Source organism: Gobius niger, assembly GCF_951799975.1.
Source record: "Gobius niger genome assembly, chromosome: 12".
NCBI classification, from domain to species: Eukaryota; Metazoa; Chordata; class Actinopteri; order Gobiiformes; family Gobiidae; genus Gobius; species Gobius niger.
This window is the reverse complement of record NC_136863.1, coordinates 9,174,042-9,186,840: the sequence shown is the minus strand read 5'-3', so window position 1 is coordinate 9,186,840 and position 12,799 is coordinate 9,174,042. Positions and strand designations below refer to the sequence as shown.

The following is a 12,799-nucleotide window of genomic DNA, read 5'->3' as shown; positions in this document are numbered from 1 at the left end:
GATTTCCCTCATCTCCTACGCACCTGCCCCTGGTAATTGATGTGCAAAGTTTTTCTCCTAAACTCATAGTCCCTTTAACATGGTTGCACGGCAACAGTTTAAAATGGTTTGCCTTCATCTATATCACTTCCTGTTGAGGAAATGTAAACATCAGAAAAATGACCAAACTAAAGAATGCTGCGTAATCTTTAGCAAAGTTTTAAATTAATTGTGTTATGTTTTTGCAAAAATGTTGTCTAATGTGTCATATGCACTTTAAAGACAGTGATTTTCCCTTTAATGCCAGATTACAAAGGCATGAAGAAGCTAACAGGAGGATTCTAAACTTTGGAAAACCTTCCTTGTGGCTAATTGCCACGCTAATTGCAAACAAAAGAGACTATCCATGGTATGATTTCAAAACGGAACAAAACTTTAATGGAGAACATTGACACCCAATGATACATTCATGATGAAAACCGTGGTCAAACCAGGACGCCACATTTGCTTTTCCCAAACCCCATGCCACCACCATTTGTAATATAGTCTTAATGCAATTTTGTTAGTCCTCTCGTCCGTCCATTTGGATCATGTTGTAAATATACACAATTATACATATTTTATTATAGCAATCGGATGGCTCCAGGCTTTTAAGTGCATCCGGTGGGTATTGGCCCTTTACAAGCAATCAATTTAGAAAGCACCAGCAAACAGCCATTAAAGAGGAGCAATTCTATAGGTCAGAGAAAGCTGAGCAGCGGTTCATGAGACTACAGCAAAAACAATGTGGAGTGAATACAAAAATAAAAGTCAGACTAATAGTTTTATGTGCATCTAAGGTTGTCTAAATCACCCATAAAAACAAAAAAACAACGCCAATATGAAGTTTTGTTTTCATTAAGGTTATGGCTGAACAATAGCGTTCGGGATTGTGTATATAATTTCTGGGATTCCTGGCACATTTCATAAAAAACAAACAAACCAGATGTTCAAAATGTTAAATCGTAGAGTTATCGTTCACATTTGGACACTACTGTGTGTTAGATGCATTTAATTGTAGTGACCTGGTAGCTAATGGGAGTCGATCCATGGATTGTTTCTGTACTTTTTTAATGTTAGTCCATAGACAATGTTTGCTAGTACCTCCTAACATGGTGAATTTCTACGGTACTGATTCATTTAAAACATACAATCCAAAACTCCATTGAGTGTTTATGATGCAGAACCAAGTGTCCACACAAGCAGCTGCATCATCATAATAATAATAATAAGGCTTCAAAGGAACAATAAGGCAGCAATAGAAAAGCCAAGTAAACCACAGCAGAAATCAAAATAAATATTGGATGAAGACATAAAACAGAGCAAACTTGGGCCACTTCATTCAACTCTTCGTTCCCGACCATTGTGCCCCACCTCTGACAGATGTGTATAACAAGTTCTGAGTATATACTGTACCAACTTTAATAACAATAGGGCACCACAGTCTACCTTTGAGTCTTCTTATTAGTGTTGCCAGATTAGTTTTCTCCCAAAATACAGGTTTGTGACAGTGCAGTAAACATTCAAAATTCCACATGACAAAAATTATTGAATAAAATGTAAAAATAATTGTGACTAAGGACATGTTTTGGATTTTCCCACCCTTGGATTTACCACAGATGTTACGTGCTGAGAGGAAGAGATTGTTTTACATGTGGTTATTGCATTAAAAAACATCAATAAAAATCTTGAGTATTTACCGTATATATATCATATTTTCAGATTTTATACATGTAGTGTAGTGTGTCTGTCTCTAAGCAAAACGATAGGGTCAGCCTAATGTTTTCGCAGCCTGTTTCTGTATAGTTGAGGGTGTTGCTGTTAGCACTGAACCATTTAGTTGGAGAATGATCGTGAAAGAGCTATGGCAACACCCCTGAGAAGAGACAATGACTTGCTCCCAATGGGCTTAACAATACAGACGTCCGGCTTCTTCATCTGTACTAGACATGAAATATATTCTGCACCTCTGTGAAAGAATCACAGACATTGAACTGTACAGAACCACAACTTCATTAGCACATGCTTGAAGTATTCATTCACTGAATATTGTGTACCCTGCATTTACATTTTCCTGTTAATCTCTTGAGATTTGTCTCAGAACGAGTAGCAGTAAAGAAAATAGAAATCAATTATTGTTTAATATATACATAAAAAAAATGAAGGGACATGCTGTAAATCCTGTTGTATATTTACAAAGTAGGACGGCAGTGGCCAGTGCTGAAGAGTTCAGTGGATCCACAAAACACCTGCACAGCTCTGTTCTGTCTCAGGTCTGTCTTCAGCATTCAGTTCCTCAGAGCAGCCAGCCTGCAATACCATAAACCACCAGATTATTATACACATCATTGACACCACTTACGCTGTTATAGGTGGGTCCTGCTTTAAATTACATAACAAATATAATCCAAACTGCCGATTACCATTTTGGCTTGTGCTGAATAATAATGTGAATGGATATGTGGATACATTGAGCATAAAATACAAAGACAGTACTTATAATCTGCTTATATACCAATGCTCAATAAAAAAACATATTTGGCAATGCGCCTCAATCAATCAAAAAAACGCTACTGAAAAAACATACTTCGTTCTCTATAGGCTCTCTACCTAATATATCTTTTAAATATTGGTCTATACACAATTGTTTTAATCACCCAGAGTCTTGGCCTTACCGTCGTGATAGATTGTCCTCCTTCTCCTGTTGCGCTACACTCTCAGCTCCCACAGAAGAAGCCCCTGCTGGAAGCTGACTCAGCTGATCCATCACCTCCAGCCCACTCTCCTCTGCAATTCTATGGATCAGATCATCCACCTGGTTCTGGGGTGTGGTCAGTGTGGTGGCTGAGCTCATGGCGTCGTCCATGACCTGAACACACAACATTCAATTATGGCTTAACAAAAAGCAAAGGTAAGGAATAACTGCATGCATTATGTTCACAATGTCATCTCTTGGGGCTCATAAGTTGAATTGAAAGAGTCACATGTAATTTGGCTCACAAGCGGTTTGCTCACATCGCATCAAGTTTCTAGAGCTAACAGGCCTTGATCAAGATCAACTCAGGATTAAACCGGCTCTTTAAAAGTCTAAAATAGGCTGAATTAGATCTAAACTGGGTGAAAACCTTGTCTAAACCCTAAACACCAGACATAAACACTAAACTAAAGAAAGCATGAATAAAATGATCTATAAGTGGAATTAAGTACCACAGGTTGAAAACCACAGTCATAAAAAGATACAACTGACTGAAGTTTAAATAATAAACGGCAATCAATAAAGAACAATAAAGATAAATTACGCTAAAGATTAATTATTGCCATGACTTGATTCATATAAAGCAAATGTGTAATTAAGTAATCCAACGAGGGACAAGAACACCTGGCAAACAATAACGGTAGCAAATTATTCTTTTTAAACATTTCAATCTACTGACCGAGGTGTGAACATCCAGGTTCTGCACTTGACTTTCAAACTTATCCATGACAGCAGACACCTTCTGAAGGTCCATAGAACCTAAAGCTTTGTCCAGTGCTTTTGTTACTTGTGCCATGTTTTTTGTGACCTGAATGTAGACAGAAAAATATATATTCATAACATAACAACATGGTCAACAAAGCAATATATGACGTACAACAGGCAGCATTTTGAAGCACAGACCCCTTTCATAGTGACAGCAGTCTGGACTTTGGAAGCCACTGCATCCACTCGAGACGCCATCCGCAGCCAGTTAAGGCCTTCGTTCTTTTTGCGGATTGCATTCTCTGCATACACTCTGGCAATGTCCACATTTTTCTGTTGCAGAGCCTGGAAAATATAACACAGCAAGAATTGGTACAAGAATGGCTATAGCTGTCAAAACCTTGTGGAGATACTGAAGTCCTGGGTTGACAACTGAGAGTGTAGGGCCATGGCTACCTGACAGTGTGTGCAATTATGCATACAATACCTGCGCTAATAATAGAATGAAATTCAAATGATCAGCTCTTGGTGACTCATACTTCTTCTCCTTCTTATATTTTGACAGCATGCCAGAACAGGATTGTGTACTATTGTGAGGGCAAGACACCCACACCTTGCCTACATGTGTTAGTGTGATAAAGATTGGTGGTGATTAGAGAGGCCATTATAAATAGTCCTAGGGCAGCTGTGCATCTTAAAAGTAAATTGATGCCAATTAAGTTGGGATTATAGTAAATTGATTAGAAAAGTAACTACAGTAATGTTATTTTAAGTTCCCATAATGCACAATACCAAGTACACACCTTCTTCACTTTAGCTTGTTCTTTTTCGGAATCTTTTTCTGCTTTCTTGGCCAGTCGCTCTAGTTGCTTTGAGGTAAACTGTAAGAAAAAGTACAGTAACACATAAAACATATATTCAATTGTTTATTTATACAGTATACACATTTTTTCAACTTGCCTTTAACTGGAAGAGTGTGTCTGTGGAGAAAATGAAAAAGCATAAGTTGACACAGCAAATCTGTAGCGGCTACACTTTCAATGTTTTTGTTAGTTATGGCATGACAATAAAACATCTATAAAACAATCACCCGTATGACTACTTATTGTATTGTTTTATATGCCATTAGCCTACATAACTTCGAGGGACTGTCAGTCGTCATAACTCTTGTCTTGCCTATCTAAAATTTTGACAATTGGGTGCCTAACGCCAAGTGTAATGCTCTGTCTAACTTAACTTCCGGGTACGATTCCTAGGTTTTTCAATCTTTCCATTCACAAAATGGCTATCAAATTGACTAAGCAGACACTTTGAATATTAGATGAATTCACGTCGGCGTTGAGAATTTAACGTGTATTGTTTTTCGTCACTTTTTTACGTACATATGAGCAACTACAGTAAGCCCAAGCTAACGAGCTATCCGTAGCAATAGGTTGTAAACAACGCTTGAAGCCTATGTCGATCACGTATAACTAAAGATATTATTTAAATCAGAGAAGAGATCTTACCCTCCATCTCGCTCCAACAAATATTCAAGACTGTGTTGAAAATGCCTTTTCCGTAGGACGTAAATATTTTCCGATCGTTAGCAGTTTTCCGGGTTCATGATGCGAGACTTCTTCGAGTGAAGCTCCTCTGTCTGTCGGAGAATCCTTGAAATATCGCCACCTGCTGGAAAAGTGGCCACAGGTAAGTTATGTGAATTTGGCACAACAAAACCTTTAAAAAAGCTCTCGGATGGTCATAGACACTGCCAAAAAATGTAATGTTATGTCTTCTCTTGTTGTCCTCAGCCCACTCTCCAAATGTGCATACAGTGAGTGCATAACCCTTTTGCACCAGTAGACGGCGGCAGAGTGCCATTGTCGCGCAGCTGCAGTTTGGAAAGCTCGAGAAGAAGCAGGTGGCTGAGCGCGAGCGCAGCGGCCCAAGCGCAGGAGCCCGTGCTCATCTCTCGCGAGGATCGACGCCGTTATCGGAATCTGTTCAAACAACACGAGAATTCATCATTCACACGGTAATATAACCCAATCTCACTGCGCACGGGTTGTGTGCCAGCAGAAGGAAAACTACAGGATTTTGGAGTGTTTTATTTTTATAGTCCACGAGGCCTACTTTTTATGCTTCACATTTTGGCGGCCATTAGGCCCAACTAGCATGCTAAGCCTTGCGTTAGCCAGAATCCTAGTGTTTTAATGATGTGCAGTCAGGGTTAGTGCTAGCATGCTGGCTGCTGCTAATGTCACACCAAACATTGACTTTATAACACTTAAATACCCTGGTTATATCAATAAAAGCCATCCCAATAAGATTACGTTGAAAGGACGTTCTACAATGAAGCTGATGACTTGTTATGGTGTGTAAGTCATCAGCTTCAGCTAAATTTCAAACTTATAACTTTCAACATCTAAAGCTCTACAACCTTGCATTGGTGGTAATGTGGTCCTACAAAGTAAAAGAACAGCATCCCATTAAATGTGTAGGGTAAAAGGAAAATGTAACAGATCTTAATGAACTGCCAAAAAATAAGCTCCTGGCTTGTGGAGCCAGTTGGGCAGAGTGGCCACTGTTAAATGACTGATTAACCAAAATGAATGAAGGATATTAAAACAAAACACATTGTACACCCACCTACCTCTCCCAAGGAGAGGATAGTATATGAACTTAAGTATATGAATTTCTACACTACAAACTGTATCAATGGTTGAACAGTTGCCATTGTCATTTGTTATATAGAATGAAATGAAATGAAACATAACTCTACATCTTGTTCAGATTTAAATGCATAGATATGAGTTTAACAAAGTGTTGTGCCGCTACATGAAAACACGTGTGTGATTACAATACACGTGTGTTTTCTCAATAACTTGAAGGGAAAAAAATGATCTTCACAAAAGCTATCACCTTACAACTATGAAAAGTACAGCAATGAGATTTAAAGCTGTATTCCAAAATGGTTGAATTCAATGGTAATAATGCTTATCTGTTTCTTCTTTTTCAGTGTTCACAGACGTAAACAATGTCTGGTCAAGGATTGGACCAGATAGTTCAAATAACAGTGGAAGACTTTGAACATGATAGTCGTGCTGGTAATGTTATAGAGAATGCTACTTCTCTTCTTGTATTTAAGCAGCAGGTCCTGAATTGTATTTATCATGTTGCCTTGGTTTTAGTGTAAATGGAAATAACCATGTTTTGAATGTGTATTAACTACTTTTTTTTCTTTCTTTCTTTAATCCATGTCAGAGCTTTTGGAAAATGAAGATGATGAAGAAAGGGCTCAGAAGAAAAAGAGAAAATTGAGTAGTGGCCAGGAAAGTGCAGACATATGTTTTATTAAGGTACTAACACGGTTTTACACTCCAAACTATGTTGATTCTTGTAAATGTGTAAAGAGTACTTTCTTATTTGTAAATGCTCTGCCATATTTCCAGAACTACTTGGTCTCTTTCACTACATCAGTCAACCAAAGATTGGAGGGAATAGAATCAAAATTATTGGCTCTAGATGCCACGTGTAAAGCTCTCGGAAGAAAGCTGGACTACTTGGTACCAGGTGCCAAGAGTCCTATACAAGTCCCTATGGTGGCAGGATCGCCTCAAGGGGCGACTCAGACTTGGAACAAAGTTCGATGGTTAGTTTAACACTAACAAATACCAGTTCTCTAAGTAGTAGGAATCAAAAGCATTCAATCATTGTCTTTTTTTTTTTGACTAGCGTTGTGCCTCAAACTAATGTAATAGTCAGCAGCGAACCAACTAAAGGTTCAAACCAAGAAGACACTCCACTGGAAACTCTGCTTAGCAAGTAAGGATGAGTATTTTAATAATAATTGCTGAGCAGGAGATTGAGCTTATTAACATGCTTTTGATTGTTAGAGTGTCGCAATTGTTTCTCATTCTTATTTTCTGCTTTATAGCACTGTTGCTAAGAAGCGACAAAACACAATCCTGGTAAAAGTACCAGGTCCTGAGGAAAGCCAAGAGGAGCAAGATAGTGGCTCAGAAGCTAGTGACTCCGTATCCAATGGTGGCATGCAAAGTAGCCAAAATGTCACTCTCATTACTCTCAATTCTGAAGGTATGAAGTTGTACAATGGATGTGTGTTAATGTTCTCCAAAAATCAGTTATCACCCCTTAAAACGACGAAAACGCATATTTTTGAAACCTCAAGAAATGTAGCTGTACTTTTCGTCTACAACCACACAGGGGTGCTATTGTGTAACTGAAAACATCTTAGCCAGTCAACAGTATTTTTCTTTTCTTCACCTTTTTAGAGGATTATCCTAATGGCACCTGGCTGGGTGATGAAAACAATCCTGAGATGAGGGTTCGGAGTCCAGTGTCACCTGCCGACATGCTTCACATCTCCACGAACTGTCGCACAGCAGAGAAAATGGCTTTGACCCTCTTGGACTACCTGTTTCATCGAGAGGTCCAAGCAATGTCCAACCTCTCGGGTCAAGGGAAACACGGCAAAAAGCAGCTGGACCCACTCATGATCTATGGCATTCGCTGTGAGTCCTGGAGATGCCACCTGTTCATACTCTATTTATTTCTTATGCATGTAATTTAATGTCAAGACCAAATCAGTACAAAAAATAGGCTAAAATGGAGACACATTTGGGGAAAAATCTAATTAAAAGTATACATTTTTTGTTTTAAGTTTTGTCAGCAAAAATGTTTAAATCTCATTCAGATATCAGTCAGATCTCAGAGATTTTGAAGTTTATGCTTCTTAAGAACAATACTGAAAAAAGGGTATTGTTCTTTGGCTTCAATATGTTAAGTGTACTTTATTGTGGCTGTTCCCAAAGAAAACAAAAATCCAAGGCACACCATTGTATCAAAAAAATCCCAAAGCTTTTATTACTTCAAGTCTAAAGAGAATTAATTAAAGTACACAGCGATGTGTTTCGGCCTGACATTGGCCTTTGTCAGGATGCAGGATTTGACATCCTTACACATGTACCCACGCAGCACTCCTCCGTTCCTTTTCTATTTCAAGAACAATAATTACAGTATTTGATAATTAATAGTTAAGGCCTGTTTAACCTGTTGGTCATAAGCAATCAAGGAGATATCTTTGATGAGGTGCCACCCACATAATGACCAGCGCATGGCCAACAGTCTTATTGCAAATCCTACTTAATACACTAACTTAATCCTTACAAATTGCAAAAGCAAACAAAAGTGATTGAAAATCTCGAGCTGTAGCTCTTGATTTGAGGTCATTGCATATTGCCTCTCAGTGGTGGAGGTGTACCTTGGCGTGCTCAATTGGCTTCATGCAGTGGTATGTGAAAGCTGGAAATTGACTTTTGAGTGACTCATTCTATTTGACTTTGGAGGGAAAAAAATAAAGATTGGACGAGCACCTGTCCTGCCTGCCTATACAAGATCCACGAGGTGCTGTACCTGCCAACTGATTATCCACATAGACAGCTGCCCCCAGTCTCATTCTGTGGCCTCGGGCTGTAGCTTCACCCTTAATTTATGTAGGAATGAGCTGTCAAGCGGCTTTCACTCACTTTTTTTTTTTTGCGTACATCTTGGTGGAGGGATGTTAGGCTTGTGTTGACAAAGGGTGTGGGGATGAGGTTAACAGTGCTGGGATGTCCCTTTTTTTATTAGTCTTAGGTTTCAGGCTTACGCTCTGCATCATTAATTACTCCTGTTTATGCTTCAGCTAAACAACGCTGATTTCTAAAGCCCGCTGTCAGTAATCATGAAAGTGTGCCAGATTTGTGTATTTATTGATGATGAGCACAAAATGCCTGCAGATGACCACTTTAGCTTCATTTCCATGGCCATGTACGAGTATTTTTGCAAGCTACGTAGCCCAAAGAAACTGCAGACAAGGGGACAGACTTTTCCTACCTATTTATCGATGATTATGTTCTGAAATTATGGCATCAAACTGTAAAATGTTGTGAACGCAACTTATTTCACAAGGACAACAGGAAAATGTATAACTCTAAAGATGATGAACTGGAATGGTCTTAAAATGCAAAATCTACCACAGAAGTCCCTCAGTTTTAACTGTGTGACGTGAAAGTAAACGTTACTGAAATTCCCCCTGTTTGCCAGGTCATTTATTCAACAAGTTTGGCATCAGTGAATCGGACTGGTACCGCATCAAGCAGAGCATCGATTCGAAGTGTCGCACGGCCTGGAGGCGCAAACAGCGAGGGCAGAGTCTGGCAGTGAAAAGCTTCTCCAAACGAACGCCTCGCTCCTCTGTGTCAGGTAAAGGTCATTTTTGTGAGGATTCTTTGATTGTTTGAGGTATGTGTCAATGGGCCATCCAGAAGGTTTCCGTCTTAACAGGCTGCCTTTTGACATTTTGGTAAAAATGCTCGGGGAGTGAACGTCCTTATCTTTATGGACAGAAACAACTGGTACCTATCTGGCTCCAAACTCATAATTTAACAGATAATGTTGCTATGTTTCAAAGTTTTTTTGATGATAAACAACAGGCAAATGAGAGAAATTATCTACATTTTTGCCATTTAACAAAAAGAAAGGTGTCTTTATATCTAAATGCCACGGTATTAAAAGTTGATATTTGTGCGTATTTGACCTTGTAGTGACCCAGCGGCTGTATGAATGGTCCGCGTGGCACCTTTACTTTCCATCACGGTCATCTCTACAATGCTCCAGGATCAATTGTTTTATAGGTTTTCTGATGAGAGTCAGAAGTGAAAACCTTCCAAACAATTGGTCCTGGAGCATCATAGAGACCACTGTGACGGGAAGTAAAGACACCATGCTGACCAGTGCTGCATATCGTCATTATTCATTCACTCCACACTCAGTGGCAGTAAGTTACTATTGTAGTCTGGCGCAGACTGACCATTTACCACATGGCTGTAATATGCTGTTTATATCCTGATCTCTTATTATGTCAGTGCCCCCTGCTGGACACGTGTGGAATTGTTTCTTTTTTTTTTTACATTTAATCTGCCCCCTAGTGGCTGGAGTGAGCATACTGGCTACTACACAGGAATGGGCCAGACAAACAGTTGGATTGGGGCCCATTTTGTCAGTCATCATGACTAGAAATGACTTGTTTTGGTACTTCTATTTGATCAGCCTTATGATAGATGTTTGAATCTACAGAACTCTGTCATTAAATATGGCTTACTAGTTACAACTGCATGGTCTAAATGCAAAATGTTCTTAATACAGGTTCAAATCAATATTATTATTGGGGTTACAGCTTGTCATAATAAATTGAAGGCTGGTCGAGAAACTATCCAAGTTGAGAGCCACTGTCCAGTTTCCATGTTGTTTCATTTTAGATCCAGAAGTTGACCAGGTGCATGTCCTTTTAATAAAGTCACACTGCTTTTCCCCTAATAAATAGAAAAACAAGAGCATTTTTCTTATTCTGGATGGGAAGATGTTTTCTTTAACTAACAGGTAGCCAAACATAAGGTGAAAGCACATTTGGTTCGTCTCCCATATGGTTTATTTTAATGGCCCACTGCAGAAATAGCATTGACTGTGTCTAGCTATGTCTGCCTACTTCCATGTTAGCCTGAAGAAATTCCCTACTTTACTTTGTTCAACCGAGCATTGCACATCCATGCCATCTGGGAACAGTGTCAATGTGTGGATTGTTCTCACTGCTTGTTCTATAGTGTCAGCTGGTCCGGGTGAGATCGCAGATAAAGCGTGGAGTCGTTGCAGATGGTTTTAATCTGCACACAATGCTCTCTGTCCCGGTGTCCCTGTGTGCCGTCACCTCCCACCTCTGACCAGGGGAAGTTCGGCTGCAGAGGAAACCCAAATATCCTGTGGGTTTTCGATTTGGGTCCCACAACAAAACTGCTAATTCAATGCAAAACTTATAACCTGTACATGAAATAATGGTGCGTGTGTTAATAGATGCAAGCAAGACTATTCTTACTCCAAGGTCACTCGGTCCGGCCACATGGGTTTTGCGTTTCCGTCTGGCTGATTTGAGAAGTATTTATTATGAACTCTCTAACCGCAATGATGAAAGATATGAGGCAGGACCTATTTCAAAGCGGAACAACACGGAGCAGAGTGGTACAGGCTTTCTTATGAAGTTATTTTTCTTAGTTTGTCTGTCTGCCACTATTCCACAACAGTTAGTATTTATTTTTGCATAGCCATTTTGGCCGTAAGATTGTGTACCTTTGTTGGGGAGTGAGTATTGTTTGACGGAAATCTGTGGCCTGACCACTTCAAGTTCAGTGGGCAGATGGTGGTTGGTGGATAACTTGCGTAATTCAGCCGAGGGTGTGTAAGAGCTGAATCCCTGGGACATTTCGGATGCGCTTTGTAGATTTATACTAGTTTTATCAAGTCACTGGAACTATTGCTTCTTTAGAGAGTTCACACTTCAGTTTAAATGGTTCAATCTGTCTGTCACAGACTGTCCATTACAGCATGGAGGCTGTCCAAGAGAAGGAAGAGGTGCTGTGTTTGTGCACAAAGCTGACGTGAACAGAAAATCACGGAATTGTGCAACTTGGCAGTATCGTCCAGTCCATCATTAGCCTCTTTTTGTCCTGTGCGCTAACCTAAAAGTCTGCATTCCACACGCATGCAGCTCAAAGTGTGCTGTTTGTTTCCTCAGAGGCAGAAACGGCGCAGATCGAAACGGCCGCTCCGCAGACGCTACATTACACTCTGGCCAATCAGCAGGTTCAGTTCCACCGCATCGGTGAGGACGGTCAAGTTCAGGTGGTGAGTATTTTATGTTGCCTTCTTTAACTGCATGTGCCCAGTTCTTCTTTATCACTAACGGTATCAGTTTGGGGTGGGAACTTCTAGGTACCTCATGATTCAATTCGATACACGATAAATGGTTCACGGTAATGATAACCTTACGATATGCTAATACTGCGATAGGCACATTTTTTTTCCATAGAAATTTTATTAAAGTTTTATTTTTCTCCAACATAAACAACAACAACAGAACCTCCTAAAGACACAAAACATAATCTGAAAACATAGCCTCTCCTCTGCAATAATCGATATATTGCACAAAAATCACCTTTGATACCACAATTTTTAGCCTTTATTTAACATCCTACATCTTATTCATGATTTATATTTGTTTGCTTGAGCATTCTACCCTTTTTTCTAAAGTAAATAAGTGAATAAATGTTTCAAAAGGTATTATTCAACCACAAATCACTGCCACCTCATTAATATGTATGACCTTGGACATTGATATGCATGATGTCATCAAAAGTATCGATATTGGAATAGAAAGTATAAGTATCGTATCATCCAGCAGCTAGATATCACAAAATTGCTGATTCGCTATATTGTCACGCCCGT

The 12,799-nt window shown here is 39.4% G+C and overlaps 2 protein-coding genes across 2 annotated transcripts in view; one reads left to right on the top strand and one right to left on the bottom strand.

Moving 5' to 3' along the window:
• Positions 1 to 840: 840 nt before the first annotated feature.
• Positions 841 to 5,429, bottom strand: chmp1a (charged multivesicular body protein 1A; the record flags this gene model as incomplete). The annotated part of the gene is made up of 7 exons (XM_079568441.1): positions 841 to 2,328; positions 2,694 to 2,887; positions 3,453 to 3,581; positions 3,677 to 3,823; positions 4,282 to 4,359; positions 4,439 to 4,458; positions 5,318 to 5,429. The coding sequence occupies 7 exons, from the start codon at positions 5,427 to 5,429 to the stop codon at positions 2,307 to 2,309; spliced, it is 702 nt and encodes a 233-aa protein (XP_079424567.1). The 3' UTR covers positions 841 to 2,306.
• banp (BTG3 associated nuclear protein) overlaps positions 5,365 to 12,799 on the top strand; it is a 34,185-nt gene continuing 26,750 nt past the window's right edge. The window contains exons 1-9 of the mRNA XM_079567360.1: positions 5,365 to 5,495; positions 6,480 to 6,567; positions 6,725 to 6,819; positions 6,913 to 7,112; positions 7,196 to 7,285; positions 7,398 to 7,558; positions 7,756 to 7,995; positions 9,569 to 9,727; positions 12,090 to 12,199. Of these exons, the coding sequence (XP_079423486.1) occupies positions 6,498 to 6,567; positions 6,725 to 6,819; positions 6,913 to 7,112; positions 7,196 to 7,285; positions 7,398 to 7,558; positions 7,756 to 7,995; positions 9,569 to 9,727; positions 12,090 to 12,199 (1,125 nt within the window). The 5' untranslated portion in view covers positions 5,365 to 5,495; positions 6,480 to 6,497. The remainder of the gene's footprint in view (positions 5,496 to 6,479; positions 6,568 to 6,724; positions 6,820 to 6,912; positions 7,113 to 7,195; positions 7,286 to 7,397; positions 7,559 to 7,755; positions 7,996 to 9,568; positions 9,728 to 12,089; positions 12,200 to 12,799) is intronic.